At 38.0% G+C, this 16,707-nt stretch overlaps 1 protein-coding gene across 9 annotated transcripts in view; it reads right to left on the bottom strand.

Annotated features, from left to right (window-relative positions):
* SLC4A7 (solute carrier family 4 member 7) overlaps positions 1-16,707 on the bottom strand; it is a 93,964-nt gene that overhangs the window by 54,138 nt on the left and 23,119 nt on the right. For 7 of the 9 annotated variants that reach the window (XR_005604512.1, XM_039571247.1, XM_039571256.1 and 4 more), the window contains exon 2: positions 3,866-3,947. Coding sequence is in view for 8 of the 9 variants with exons in the window: in XM_039571247.1 (XP_039427181.1) it covers positions 3,866-3,947 (82 nt within the window). In the remaining variant the exon portion in view is untranslated. Of the gene's footprint in view, positions 1-3,865; positions 3,948-12,785; positions 12,904-16,707 lie in introns of those variants that run through there. The other 2 variants (XM_019285635.3, XM_020584563.2) reach the window with 2 other exon arrangements.

The following is a 16,707-nucleotide window of genomic DNA, read 5'->3' as shown; positions in this document are numbered from 1 at the left end:
GTCGGAACAAAAACACTACATATTGCTCTCTCAAATAAAAGAAGTTTGGGAAAAAAACCATTAGGACAGTTTACGTCAAACACTTTTAAAAAGTTTTAAATTGCAAAACACTTGTACAGCAAGTTTTCTACTTAGATACACACTATTCACCTACAGAGGGGAAAAAATACAGGATTATTTGAATTACCTGTCCTTGTCAACTAAGATTAAGTGAAAACCACAGCTCTTTTCTTAAATAAAAGTTAAGGATCATCATGGTATAAGAGATAATAGGGTCACTTAAAATGTAAACATTACTTACACCTGCCACAGGACAATGTGACAGTAGATAGCTATCAAACCATCTTAACTCTTGAAAGCTGGTGCTTGGATTTATGCCACAGAGAAGTAGTCTACCAAGACACACATTCCTGACCTCAAGATTGTTTCTGGAACAAAACCTCTGTTATGCGTAAACTTCTTATCTTTGCTGTGTCTGCTTAGAGTAACAGAATGTATACCTTTTCCCTTAAACTGTATCTAGTAAATGTATCCTCAAAACAAGGTTGAAAAGTAGTTACACGTTTTAAAAGATGCATCCTGGTAGTATCATGACAGACAACACAAGTTTAAGAAAGTTTTCCTTATACATCATTTAACAGAAAATACCTTTTACAAGATCTCATTAAATACCTCTGCCATTAATATTCTTGCCTTACTTCCAACTCCTGGCTTGTTATTATTCTCATTCACTGCAGCTCAAAGAGCCTGGCATCAAGTTAAGAACATTAGGTGCTCTTTAAAAAGGTTATTTTAAGATGTTATTCCGCTTTCTAGCTCTTCCGTAAACTGACATTTGTTAATTCAAAATAAGGCCTTACAGCTTCAGAAAACTGCAGTACCTTTATTTAGTACAGACACAGTCTGCCCACAATTGCAGTTTACCATCTCTGACCACTCCTCTTTTATGGGAAGAGTGCTACAAAACAAGCAGCCTCCACCTAACCTTTCTAACCTAAACAGTGTCACTCCAGACAGGTACCACACTCTGTCAGCCACCATAAATAGAATACAGAGCTTGAGAAGATCCAAGTCCAAGATCTATTTTCCCCTTAAGCATTTGTTTCTCTTTCCATTAATATTTCATCACAAAATTTCCAGAAAATACGAGTATCCAATACTGACAACACCAAGAAACTTTCCCTTTAGTATTAGTAGCAAAATTATGCCTTCTACAGTATCAAGCCTATCAACATTAGTTTGCACATGCTTTAAAGTGGTTAAGTATTACCTGTCCATGTGGGCTCTAAAAGGTGTGGTGCTTCGCACCATAGATGAACTCAATTCACTGCTTGGTGAGTCTCCTTGAAAGTACATCGATGCACACTTCTCTAAAGGATCAAAATTCCTAGAACTCCTTTTCAAGTCACCAGAAACACATATCAAAAGACTAGACTGAAATAGTTTAAAGTCTTAAAACACTTCCAATGCCTAATGCTTTAGTACAGGTCTTCCCAAGCTTACAAGAAAATGTTCATCTCAGAAATGAAAAATAATACTAGTTGGAATTGTTTTACTGCTTGCAGACAACAATTCCATTTCTCCCCTTGTAGTATCTTAATATCAGAATTAAAAACAAAATCTAAAAATTCCACATACCTACTTTCATCATAATAACTTACAAATAATGAACTCTTAAACAGAGCTGTAAGTTCACAAACATTTATCCTCTAAAACACCCTGAATTTGAAGAATCTGAGTTGAACAATCGCACTTACATACCTTTTTCTCTTTCATAAAGGAAGAACTTTTTGTTCTGACTTTGGAATAGTTTTCACTTTGATAAAAGTCAAACGATATGCTGCACCTCCCTTGTCCCATTCTACCAATAAAAAATTAAATTCTTACAAATATACAAGATACTAAAAATATATGTGAACACCAAGAATAATTCCTACTTATGTGTGAAAATATGCGCTCATATGCAACTTCAGGTCTGTGATAATCCTACTGGAAAACATTTTTCTTGTCAGGTATTTCTTATTAGTTATTTGCTGAACATCTGTATAGCCAGCCCCCTCTTGCATTGAGACACAAACACTGGGCCACTCCAGAATGAGTAAGGGAGCAAAATAAAAGATGAGGCTGCATGGCTAAGAGCAAGGTGAGGATAAGTGAGATCTCAACTCCTCCTTTCAAAAGCACTCATGTTGACTCAATTGCTCATTGGACAGCAGTCTGCATTTCACCTTCATTTACTCTTTCACTATGGGTAAGACGGGTATTTTCCATAGCAGTCAGCCAAGTGCTTAAATTGCCTCAAGCAGCCTGAACCCCGCTGCCTTCCCACCAAGTATCTTGTTTAACTACAGTGTCATAGGAGCTGAAGCACTCCTACAAGAATGTGCTCCAAAAGAGACTGGGGAAGTGATCTGGCTGCACATTCCCATGTCATTCTTTGTGGTCGAGGTATTACAGCTGCTAATGCTGCTGCCTTGAACACTACTCCAGCTGGATGCCTGCTTCCCCTTAACCCCTGCCTCCCTGCAAAACATACACGTGTTTTTTCTGGGTCATCCCCTGAGAAAAGTAAGACAAGGAAATTAAGCAGGAGACAGCTTAAATCTGCACTGAAGATTTAACTGCAGAAACAGCCAGTGCAGTGGTTTCCCTACAGCAGAACCCCATCTAAACTGGCATTGTCACAGCCTCCACTGCTGCATCTCTCAGCCTCACATCCACACTTCCTTCCTCTGCTCAGCTCTGGCACATATCCATCTGTGTTGCATTTTGGCTGAGATCTTGACCATCTTCCTTTGTCAGACTGTTACATTTTCTGATGACTTAACACATGTAGCCAGGCTTCTGGTTTGGTCAGGCCAACAGAAGTGTTAGCACAAGACAGAAAACAGTAACAGAATGAGCAGGAACAGAGCAAGAGTGCAACAGCAGCAAACAACTTCAATCACTTTAAACTGTCTCCCGTTACACCACAGTATGAGAAAAATGTGACAGCAACCTAAAACAACTTTTCTTAGCCAGAAACTGCTGTCATTATGGTTCTTCAGTGTGCTGAAGCAGTTACAGTACAACTCAGTGAATCTACTGCCTTCTAGCATTCTGCAAACGTTAATTAAGTTTCAGAGCATTCCATGTGAAAGGCAAATAATGAAGATTTTAACACTGGATCTCCCTAGTCTTTTCCTCATTCATTAAATAGCATTCATGAATCCTCATGCCAAACTAATTTGTTTTCAAGTAAGAAAAGAAGTCATGTCTTAGATGAAATATCTGATTTTACATTCTGCTATATGAAACTAAACTGCTATTTTTTTTGCTAAATGTGGGATCCCGAGTCAAATAATGAAGACTACCATAATGCTTTACTGACAGCAGATTGTGGAATGTACAGTTTACTATGGAACCAGAAGGACAGTTATATGTCTGTTCAGACTTTCAGTATTTGAAGTGCATGACCACAATCACAAGGATACTTAACTTTCAGAAAAGAAAACAAACATCTCCCTCATGACCCCTGTTTCCTGACTTTTAATTCTGCAGAACTTGACATCATTCATACTGGAAAATTACTTACCAACAGCAATAATTTTTTCAAACCTAAGTCTAAGAAGCAAACTTTCCTTGGAAAGTTTCAATAATTTTTTTTTTTTTTTTTTTCTTTTGGTAACAGATTAGAACTGTGGATATTTACCAGCATGCACAGAGACAAACAAACAGGGCAGGTCACCTCTGCCTTTGCACTAGTTTTACTCCCAGAATTTCATGGTAGCCATAAAATTTTGATTCCTTTTAGCAAGGAAAATTCACCTTTTATCCCTAGTCAAAAAATGCATGTTAAGCAAACAGAAAACGACCACAAACTTACTCTCTAGTTCTTCTTTCTCAAAATTTGTGTTGATAGTAGAGCTGATTTTGCCCATATCCACAACAGCTTCTTCATCATGACCCTGAAGAAACAAGACACAAAGTTAAGTTAAAACTAAATAGAACTATTTTTTTCCCAAATTCCTAAGTATGTTCTGAAACAGTATGTCGGCACTGAAAACCTACCCATCCAATCTTTCATTACCCTGTATTGAAAGAAAAAGAGAATAAATCAACAGATAGACTAAATACCATAACATTTCCTTCTGCAATGCTCTTGATTTCATTGTATCAACCATCAGGACACACATTTCAAAAGTGCAGTATTCTTTTAGTTTTTTTATTCAACAGCAATCAATCTACTTCAATAAAATAACTGGTAAATTTATAAAAAGATACAGAAGTTAATATTGAGAGATCTCAAGCTCTTCTCTTTAGGGGACAATTCCTGTGTGAGATATTCCAGCACAAATAAGAAGCTTTTTGGAACAAAGGGGTAGCAAAAAGGTTATGTTACCCACCCAAGGTCTTTCCTAGATCAACAACTCTGGAAATATCAAAATAACTGCTTCATTCAGGTTTCAACAGCCAGCTTATTAACCTAATTCACTTTTTTTTTTTACCCACAGAGTTAAAAAGCAGCAGTTTCAAGCAGACCTATTCTGCTTCCATTACTACTGAAACCACACCACAGTATTTGAAATAGATATAGCCTTATCTCTGAACATGTCCTCTAATCATATTTAGCACATCACTAAAGCAGACCTTAAAATCGCCTTTTGCTCAGTCTTGACAAAAATGAAGTAATTGAGTAGTAGAAATCTCAAGCCCATCTCAGACTTGACATCAAAACAACATTAAAGTTGTCTTTCTCCATGTGTTTGCATTCCTTAGAATAAAGTCCACTTTTCACAACTCACAAATTACAGCCTCCTGACAGAGTTGGTTCTCCAAAAGAATGAGTGCCTAAAGGTAATGTTTTATGTCCAAGTATAAGGGCAAGGCTAAGTGCTAAAGATTACTGTCCCTCCTCTTTCTGCTCCCTTGGGCACACACTTTTTTCTTTAAGTCAGACCTAACCATCATGAAGTCAGATAAAAAACGCTTAAACAACAAATTTTTTAGATTTTTTTTTTTTTTTTTGGTAAAAACTTGATTAGTTTTCCATTGGATCAGCTCACCGAAGCGACCTCTCTTGTGGCCATATGACAGCTAGATCCACCACAAGTTTATCTGTTTGGTCACTGCTTCTAGCAGCATTTACATCAATCTAATGCATTTACATCAGTCCACAGAAGATCTGTGATAATGGTTTCATGAGGGAAAAACAGAAGCCTAAATTAGGAGTCTTACAGGAACTGGGAACCCTAACAGCGTTGACATTCACCTAAACTTTGGTCTTAGAATTATGCAATTTCTTTATATATAGAACAAGTTTGTCACCTCACAGGAAAGTGGCAAGGATGAAAAACAACATACCTGTGTGTAACAGTTACAAGCTAAAACATACTGTATCAACTCCCACCCTCAAAAAAATTTTTTTGAACACTCCTTGATCTTAACAAAAAATGTCTGTTATAGTGTATTGTGTACGCATACACATAAAAGATCTAAATATTTAACTATTAACTAAAGAATACGAAGATGACAAACACCTCATGCTGGGAGAAAAATTCTAATGAGGTTTAAAAAAAGGTTAGATGCAGCTAGATCACATAAAAAAACAAAAGCAGCAAGCACTGTGTAAATAAGCAAAAATACAAGAGAAAAAGTAGCACATGGCAGAATAAACCTCTGAAAACTGAATAAAAGTAGATTCTGAGCTGTGTCCCTGAAAACAGGGTTTTCAAGAAAGGCATTACACCATAACCTAACTCTGTCACTGCTGCTGCATTGTAGTGACAGTAGAGTTTTGCATGCAGGTTAGAAAAATCAAAATACTGTACTTACTAATAAAATAGTGGCAGAAATCTTTTAAGTGTCATGGTAATAAGATGGGAGGGGAGTATGGGGAGAAATAGAATATTCCTGTCTCCTACACACCAAAATCGAGCATACTGTAGAACAGTCCAGTTCACAGAAACAGACATACGCAGTTACGCTGCAGGTTACCATAATACTCCAAGCAGAGATGGAAAGAGATGGAAGAATTACAAATCCTCTAAAATACCTTACATGGTTTTTTTATATGTGAGTGGAAAAAAAACCCCTAGTAATAGGAAAACTGCTATCAAAACCTATTCCACAATTAGTTTCATGGTTACAGCCACAGACTGCTGAAAAATCCTGTACCTAAACACACCCATCCCCAGTAATCCTTTTAGGACACTTGGAATCTTGCCAAACACACAGTTTTTGAGCAACAAAGGGAAGACAAAGTTTTTCTCCAGATTATACAAACAACTGCATACCAGTAGAAAACTACATACACATTGTGAAAAATAGACTCACAAGGAAAGATTTTTATCTCCCAATAACATTTTGAAACTGGATTTGCTGTGTGCCCTATGTCACATTATTAATTTTTATCACCCTTTGCTTTAGTAAAAGAGATTCTCTGCCAAACTCATACATATAGAACCAACCTTCAAAAACCACGTCATGTGAAAGTAACATGTCTTTTAAGATTAGATTACAGGAAGGCATGCATGCCATTGCAAACCGTTCTATCACTATCTCAAAGTACTCCACATATGCAAAGACTCTTCCAAGAATAAACCATTAACAACCGCAAATATCATACATGAAGGAAGCATATCATTTACAGCCTTTGTTCAGAAAAACACAAAGCATCAATTTAACATACCTGTTTTGTGATGCCACGAGCAAATCCCAGTATGAGACACTTTCGCCTTAGGTCAGGTAAAGAAATCAAAAATATTCAAATACATTATAAAGTAATTCCAAACTGCAACCTTTTCCTGGTTAAAAATAAAGTCTGTAGGGCATAGATTTCCAGTAATTATAGATGATCTATCATGTCAGTTGAAGGCACTGAAGGGAGGGAAATCTTTTACAGTTGCCATTTTAGTTCTCTCGTCTACTTTCTGAACTTTTTACATAAACAAAGAACAGTGGGATTGTGGAGAACTTGTCCACTTCCCTTTTTTAGGCAGAGAATGACTGGAGCTTAAAGCAAGTATTCCTCTGCAGTTTACCATTCACTGCATGTGAAACTTTGCATGCAATACTCCCACAGATGCCCAAATACAGCTGATGTAGACGAGCCAAAGTAAAATCCAAGACTAACTTAAAATGCATGTAACTTTCATTTTCAGTCAAAAGACAGGACAATTGAGAAGGGAAAAAAAAACCCAACATAAGCGGCAACAAAGGTGCCCTAGGGAGAGATTAAGCTTTCACCTTTGGTTTGCTTTTTTTAAACAAGGAGATGGTAATTTATTAAAACAGAACAAATCCAGAGTACTTCAAAGGAAAAAAAAAAAAAGAAAAATAAAAAGCCTAGCACATTGCATTAAGATGTACTACATTGTATCATGATACACTAAGTATACTTTTTCCTAACACCAGATTTCTGGGTGCTCACAAACATACTGCAGAAACAATCTTCCAGTAAAAACTTCATATTCAGCCAGAGGTGCCTGCATACACCAGAACCTGTCTTATCAGCCTTCTAACTCTCCTCAGCATGAAAATGAAATCCCTTTTCTACTGCTATAGATCAGACAATACTTTCAAATACTCAGTGCTCCAGTGGACTCCCAGTAGGATTCCTCTTGCCACCTCTGGTTTTCAATTGTGTTTCCTGAGTCCATGAGAAAAGGGTAATTCCCCTTTGCAGAAAATCAAGCACCAGAAATTGTTAACATTACTTATTTACCTTCTCAAACATTTGTCATCATTTAGTACAGTACACTTTTTATATCTACCATATTAATGCTACGTGTTTTTTAAAAGTAGTATTGAAAAAAAGAGTCAATCCTAAATTGTGTGAATTTTCAAGGAAAGCACTGAGTTGGGAAGAACTGACAACCTCCAGTGGTCTGTGGTACCTGCAGTGTAGAGGATTAGCACAAATATGACGCATGGAGTATTAAATCCAAAGGCAAGTTTCCACTGTCATCTCTGCAAGCATTTCTCACCATGCAACTCACTTAACCTTGTGCAGTCACACACACGACAGATTTCAGATGGGCACGCTGCCAAAGTGCATTACTGAATAACCACTTCCAAGACAGACAACTTGCTAGAAGCACACTTTTAAGGTACTTGAAATACAGTTCAATCAAATCATTCTGGTGATACACAGTGGTCATAAATGGCTGATACAGCTAACTGTAAACCTTTGAAATCTACAGTAAGCATGTCAAGAATAATTTGAGCTCAACATTTAAGACCACTACTTAGCTAACTCAATGTTTATGTGCTCCATTTACATTTCCTCAGACCAAAGTTCTTCCCCAGCAGAACTAGGGAGTGACTTGCAGCACCAAAAGAAACTGTATTAGTGCTCATGGAAATAAGTAAGTAGGGCTTAAGAAAGAGCACAAACAAACAAAAAAACCTCTACAAACACCATCACCCTTCCAAACCCCCCCCCCAAAAAAAAAATTACATTATGACTTTCATGCTACAAAGAAGCTTCACTGCAGCATTTATTGAAGTAGGTGCAAATAAAGGACAAAAAAATACACCACACAAAAACCAACCAACAAAAACTAACCCCAACTCAGGAGGGGGAGGGAGGAGTGTATGCATATCAACTTTATTCCTTTATACATCTGTATCTGGCCAACAGTTTAACACTTCTTTTTTACATAATATTCTAATACATCTAATACAACTGCCTACACCATCCCAGTGATCCTACATACCGCTTTGTGACTGTAACTGTATCACAACCTCTCTGGCTTGAAGAGAAAGCTAACAGTTCTCCTCTCCTTCCCACAAGAAGTCAGATACATCTCTACTTTTGCAGGCACAAGAGACCTGGCAGACAGGATTTAGCTCTTAGGCTGGACCAACAAACCATTCCTCTCAAAACAGGAGCACACCCTGCTTACAGACCCAACTGACAAACCTTTGTAGTATGCTACCATAGATTTACCAACTAAGATCAACAGCACGTGGGAACTTGTGCACAGTGCATTTTGCCTTTCACACTCTGTTCTTCCTTCTTTCACCACGAGCAGTTCAGCTGGATCAAACCATCCATCAGTGTGCTGTCTGCAAGAGGACACAACAGGAGGGGCCTGCAGCAACAGTGCAAACTGAATCGGTGTCAACAGTGGCCTGACCTTAGGAAGCATAGCCAAAGCAGGTCTTGTTTTATTATCAGCCCTCTTTTGTTGGATCTGCATTCAGAAGACAGATATGACAGCCATCAAGAAAGGCTCCAGTGACAAAAACAAACCAAAAAATTAATGATTGTCAATATTGCTCTGCTTCAAAAACTAAGGTTTGGCTAGAAAAAGGAATTAAAACCTTCATTTGGCCATGTATCTCAAAGGTAACCAAAAGAGGAACTACAGAACCTCACTTTGCAAATGTATCCATGTATGTGTGTGTATATCTACAAAATATTTTAAAACTGACCTTTTTCAAAAATAGATAAACAAACTCACTTGTTTTATTACATAGGTATTAAAATATATTGTTCAGGATAATTTAGAACCAGCACGGTAATTCATGATACATTTTCACAGCCACATTTCCCAAGTGGTCTGTTTCAGAAGCCTGCACTTCTGTTCTAGGCACACATAATACTCCATGTAGTCAGGAAATAAAATACATCTCCCATTTACAAAATGCACGTACAACCCCCTATCTATCCATTCAACCTCCCGGAGCTGCAAGTTAATAAGAACTAATACTTCAGGGAGTAAAAAACAGAAAAGACCAGTGTTGTAGACCCACAAAATAAGGAGATTAAGTCTACCAGAGACAGCAACTCTGGAAGTGATAAGAAAGAAACCAGAAAAGCAGTGTATTTGTTAAGGCCATCTCTGTATACTGTATGCAGAGTTGAATGACAATCACTCTACCTCAGGCAATCATCAGGTCTATCCCACAGCTCTCCCACTGCTACCCATACACAGCACCAGGCAGGTTTAGTTAAAAGTGAGTTAAAAGGAAGGGCTTGTTGGTGTGGTTTACCTGCAGAACAACAACAGCAGCACTTGTTAAGTTCTAAATATATTGTTTTACTTCTCTTTCAGACTAATTCTGCTTTTAACCAGTGGTAAGATGAGCCCACAGTGGGCAGGAGGGCAGGCATCTCTGGTTGCTGCCTTCTTGAAGGACAGCCAGGATACAAAAAAATCGGAGTTCTTTCTAAGTAACAGTAAGTGAAGGTATTAGGCAGTCTATCAAACTGCTCAACTTTAGTTGAACTGCACAAGTGGTCCTATAGATGCATTTGAAGTAAGTTCTTTGGGCACAGTCTCTACACAACAATACTGTATCTTCAGAAGTTGCCAGAGTGATGAAACACTACAAGTTCTAAATCAAGCACATCAACCTAACAGCCAAGGAAAAATGCACCAAATATAAATGAGCCCTGTCTCATTTTGTCATCGTACAATTTTTAGCTGGCCTTCCACTCTAAATATATACAGATGAGAGCACAATTAATAATAATTCACAAACAGAACACTTGCCAGGTTTAAAATAGGAAGCATACTGTTGATGGGTTCCCCCTTAGTTGTATTTTCTATGGTCTCTTTTGCACAGGAGCAAAAGAGCTGCTTTCCAGAGTTTTTTTCACCTACTGCCTTAGCAGAGGGTATTACTCAAGCAGTATGGGAAAGACTCAAGTACAGCTCAATGGCTTTGGTGTCACCACACACACCACCCCTTGAATTTTATCTGTGCTTATACAATTCTTATTTTACACAACAATCCTCACATGTAAATGACAGCCCCTCCTAATCAAAGCTACACTCAGACTCTCAAAGGAAGGTGTGACACTTAGATTTATTTCAATAAGACCATAACTGCAACAAAAGAGGTCAGGGATACTTAGACTTTTTTAGCCCACTAATCCTCTAATTAACTGCTCAGCTTACCTTACTAAATACATCTGACCAATCTCCTTCTAGAAGACTTACAAAAAACACAGCAGCTCTACAAACCTTGTTTGGACAAGTATGTCCAAAAGACATCAACAGACTTCAGTCAGACTCTCCAGAAGTTGCACTGTAATTTTTATTTTCCAAAACTGTATGTGGAGGGCACTAAAGATGTGTATGTGTGCTACTTAAACACCAGAAAACCCAAATCCTCTCAGGAAAAAAGCAGTTCCAAACATACTAATGTTTTGCTTCTTACACCATTGAAATCTAATGTTTGTAAGTCGTTTTATCTCAGTTCTAGCAGGCCTTCCTCCAGTCAGGGTCACACTGAGCACCACAACCTGCAAGAGAAGCTACATCCCATCCCAGAAAAATTAAACACGTCTTTGGACAGTAAACCAAGTGTTTGTGTTAATCAGAAGAGAAAATTAAATTGGGAGAAAAAGTCAGAAAGAAAAGGAAACATAATACCAACAAGAGACTGGTTACAATTGTGAATGGCTATCAACTATGGCCCACCATAGCAATTCATAAAAAAAAACTGAGCTGGAATGAGCACAAGAAAAAGGGATAGCTTGATTCCTAGCTAAGTATGACTAATAAGGTGCAGGTGAATATTTGATTAAAATTAGAAGCCCATTTGAATTCAGCCTGAGTGTTCTGCAAGCCAGAAAATCTACCACCATGCATAAACTTAGCAAATACTGTCACCAATCCAACACAAGATATCAAATTGCGTATCTAATATTATACCAGCTATTTTACAAAGTTGCATTTTATCACTGCCTCACAGTACTAGATTTCATTCAAAAAAATCCCTATCTCCATTCACTTAAATGTATTTAAGTGAATTCCTGAGATTACAGGTAAAAAAAGCAGAAGTACTATGTTTACAACTAGTCACCTCGTATCTTTGCCTAGTTTTCTAGGCATATACGTGCTTGATAGAGTTCCGTGCCCAAAGCTGAAAGGTGGTAACCAAAAATTGAGCACTGTACTACAGAGACCTTGACAAACAGAAGGCCACTGCAATCTAATGCACTTTAACACATCTAAATCAAACTCTTACTTCTTATGCTCACACAACGGAATAGAAAATTTAACTGTCGTATATAAAATAATTCAGGGATTTTTAGAGTTTGACACCTTAGGAAAACACCATCCCACAGATTTTAGTTTCCAGGAAACTCTTAAAGTAGTAATCCCTGTTACACGCTGCATTGCAGTTACATGGCAGAGGTAATGACAACCATACAACTGCTAAGCAATAGCTTGTAACACTAATACTAGAATTCACTACTTCACTGTACAAATCCCCACAAATGGAGTTTTGTATCTGTGCCACTGAGGTTTGAAGAAAATGTTATTTCCATAAACATTTTACCTCAGTTACACAGGTCATTAAGTTCACTTTCATTTTTTTGCCAAAAAAGAACAATTAACTGGCTATTTCAAGATTCTCTACCAGAAAGATCCCTGCTATACCAGAAACATTTACCAGAATCAGGCAAAGCCACAGCAGATAACCTTCAAATTAAGACAGGCTGACTCAAAATAACGCAAAAGAAAAAAGAAAAAATAACCCAAAAAAACCCCACTCAACCACTCTCAAAGTCTGGTAGTATACTGCCACAACTGTAAAAGCACATTTTCTTTCTGAATTAAGCTGGTTACTATGATTAAGCAATTGTAACAACACAGCAAATACCTTCCCTAATACAGAAGTCTCTACTCAAACTATTACTTCTATCACCAGATCTTTCAAAAATTTCTTCCACAACTAGTGAGTCGAAGGTAGCACACAATTCTGAGCCACAGCTGCTAAATACCACTTGCATCAAATCACATTTGAGCCATTATTACGTTACACAGCTGCTATTTACATACAGGTTGCATTTTCTTCCCTCGACGAGCTTCTTCCATGCTGATGTGCAAAGCAGAGAATGCCCTTGTACGAGACCCTGTAATGAACCTCCCAAGAGATCAGAGCCTGCGCATACATGACTGCTTTAGCTCGCTGTGCCTGACACAGATGTACTCCGGGAAATTGCTCCCCAGCCAATCGCTCCTGCTCCAGTCGCTCATCTCCCAGGCCACTGATTACAGCTACCCCAGGGTCGCACAGCAGCAGAATGGGCAAGACGGCATGCCTTCAATTCCAGCTCAGGGAATACCAAAAAAGGAACTGAAACTGAGTTCCAGACGTAAAATTTTCTGCATCAACAGCTGCTAAGAACAGCTCCAAGGTAATATTTTTGCTCTGATCCAAGACTTCATTAGCACTACAAAATGAAAACGCATTTGTACCTCGGGTCCCAGAACAGAACAACCCAGAAGCCAAACATCTGCTAAGTTTGTTTATAGCTGTACTATCAACCTTTCACTGAGTACTCATTCTAAAGCAGGTGGTTTGTTGTTTTGTTTTGTTTTTTTTTTTTTTACATAAGCTATATATTCTTGTTCAAAAAAATAAACCAAGGTTTCCTAAAAAGAAAAATCCTTTTTTTTCCCGCTCCTGTTGAAAAAGTAAAAAAGCACTGATGTTAGCTGCAATTAATTTCATGTGTCCTCCCAGAGTAAGACGTCTGTTTCAGGCATTACATGAATAGCTGTACTTTTTCCTTCCTTAAGCCAACCTTAAAAATGCAACTTCTGCTCCAGCAGATCAAATTCAGAGCTTCATTTTGCTCTTTCCCTCCTCTTCACTGACACACCCTAATCTCCTTGTCCCATCATGTAATGCATGGGAAAACTGGCTCTTTGAGGAGTTATCTATAACTTAACCTTCAAGACATGCCACTGCCTTCCTTGGTCTTTATTCTTCTATTCCTATGTCTTGTTTGATGAGAATTCTACCAATGAAGCTGGAGTGGTGCCACCTCAACCAACAACTTGGCCAAAATAAAACAAGTAACATACTGTCCACGAACTTGGTGTAAATACATTGTGCAACTGTGAAGATGGTATTTATCACCTAGCTGTAGAGAAATCAGAAGGCCACATTCAGTTCCTCTCATTGCCTCAGTCCAGAAAATTCTGTAACCATAGGCTAAAAAAAGTATTCTCAGATAGTGCTGACAAGAGAGTTTAAAAGTAGTTTGTTTCCACTCTGTAAATAGAAGTTCACTCTAACACACGTATGCATCTTTTCACTTCCAAGCTATTGAAGGCCTCTCTGCTACCATACATAAATGGCTATAAACTGATTCATATAGCAAGCACAAAGTTTAACAAAAATATCAGATACCCTAACTCTTAGTGATCTCTTCTCAACCGTGCATCCTCAATCACACCTATTCTTTCTCTAACGCAGAGCACAAATTCATGTAGTTCTTCTTCAGCTGCTCAGATGAATACTGAAACAGCTATGCTGAACTGTGTCCTGATGTCTCTCCCATACTTCAATGAACTGTTACTTGGGATAAATCCACACTAGAAGTAATTCAATTGCTACAAGTAAAAATTATGTTTGTTTAGGTTGGGAGTGGGTGTGTTCAGGGAAAAGAGACTGTCTATTCCTTAGGGATAGAATAAGAGGGGTGGGAATCACACATTTGATTTTTTGATTTTTTTTTTTTTTTTGATTTTTTTTTCTTAAATTTTTATAAGTTTGGGAAAAAATGCATGCTTGGTTTGAATACTTAAAGAAAAAAAACCCCACCTCTCTGAAGCAGCTTATTGCAATTTCTTTATAGTCTGTAGTCAACCAACTCCTTGTTAACAGTCACTCTTGGAACAAAACAAACAAAAAAACCACTCAGAAGCAATACAAGCACATTTTTTCCAAGCACATGGAAGTTTTTGTCTTTTAAGTTCCATACCAAAACACTTCATGGATAAACGTCTGTTCTTCCCTTAGAGTAAATACCAGGAAAAAGCTTCCCATCAAATGGAGAACAGCACAGCAACTTCAAACTGCAACTGTCTCAACATGTTTAACTACAGAAGTATTCTAAAACAAACTGTAGGCAAATACATTCAAAATTATCACATCCTTGAACATGTTCAGTGACAACACTGAGAACTCTGAGCAGAACTATTTGTGCTGGAGCAATATTTTAACCATATGTCTAATACTGCAAAAAAATCTCTATGAAGTGTATGAGAGCTTTTTTTTGTAAATAAAAGAAACATAAGAACCTATCATGAAACATACACTTTTCCCTGCAATCTTTCCTTTATTTTCACTTTTATACCCCTTCAAGTTCTACTTATTTAACCTTATCTCAGTCTATAACAGCATATTTTTGAAAGATGGGTCCAAAAGAGGGTGTACCTCTTATCCAGGCAAAAAAAAAAAAATTTCATCTGAGCTCTTATGCCTTTGAAAAACTTTTCATCTTTTCCCAAGTGATGTGCAATTCTGATCCCAACCCATCATGAAGTGGCAGTGAACTGCCTTACTGCAGGGTCTGCAGAGTGTCTAGCAGGCAAAGCTGTGCTTAATCTGCCATTCCGAAATGGCAGGACATTTAAAGTAGCTGCAGTAAGCAGGACTGAGCTCTCAGCAGGATTTACCACATGAGCTCCAGCCCAGCTGCTATCAGACAGAGCCAGATATGAGCACAGGGAAACTGAGTGCTTGTTTGCTTGCAGAGACCATACTGACATACCCACACATGCAGCCCTGTAAACTCATACATCTAGTATGAGGTTTCTATTGATACTTTAAAATCCTGGTTTGGGGGTAGGGAGGTGGGGTGTTAAGAGTTGCATCCATAGTCCAGAATCAACCCTTCCTTACATGAGCAAATTAGATCAGGGAGTTGGAGCTGATGATCCCTATGTGTCCCTTCCAACTCAAATTAGTCTATGATTGTACGACTTTTTTAACATTGCAGCCCCAAAAAACCAACCCAGTCCACTGCCACCCCTCTTCATGCAGCTGAAAGGACACCATTTAACAAGCTTAAAGCATCTCTTTTTAGGAAAGAATTAAAAAAAAAAAAAAAAAAAAAAAGAATTATGAGACAGGATGACAATACTTCTAAATGAGGCTTTATTTTGGAGGGGGCGAGGGTTGCCCAGGCCATGGGGCAGTCAGGAAGAAGGCAAGGTGCTAGGGGATTAAGATGATGCAGGGGGCAAATTGTGCGACACAGTCTAAAGTTCATACGTCAAATACCTCTGCAGATGGTTTTCTTCAGCTTCTCATCAAATCAGAATCTACTAAATCATATTAAGAACAGCTTCCTAGGAGTTTCTTATTACAAAGAAATTAAATATAGGGTATTCCTCTAAAGAAACATTACTGCTTTAGCAAGGGAACACAGAAACCTTTGCAGGCAATGGCTCATCATTTAACAAATTAAAATTGTCCATAAAACTCAAAAGTCTTACTGCCTACAAGTATTTTTCAGAATACAATTTCTATATAACAGCTAGTTCCCAAGACATACATCTGCACAGCACGCTTCAGCTTGCCTCAGTTTGCATCGGCACGTACACACGGAACTGGGTGTTTCCAAAAAAAGAAAGGAAGAAAAAAGATAGATGTGTTCTGGATAGATATTCTCTGGTGTACTGCCCCAGTAGTGGACTCCTGGGTTTCTCAGCACATTGTGGGACAGCTGTCAGAAGCCACCAGGATGCTGACAGCAAACATGAGGCAGATTACTAGTTTAAGCCCTCCTGACATTACACAATTGCACATCATTTGGACAGCTGAGTACTTATTCTGTAGAGATACTACTGAAATTTACAACCTGAACCCTCATTAACAGAAAGATTACTACGTTCTCTACTGTACTATGTACTACTGCATTAATCACCCCACATCCTGATCTGAATATACTGATGAAGTAGAAAA

The sequence above is a fragment of the Corvus cornix genome, chromosome 2 (genome assembly GCF_000738735.6).
Source record: "Corvus cornix cornix isolate S_Up_H32 chromosome 2, ASM73873v5, whole genome shotgun sequence".
Classification (NCBI taxonomy): domain Eukaryota; kingdom Metazoa; phylum Chordata; class Aves; order Passeriformes; family Corvidae; genus Corvus; species Corvus cornix.
The sequence above is the reverse complement of the archived record's forward strand: the minus strand, read 5'-3'. Positions and strand labels throughout refer to the sequence as shown.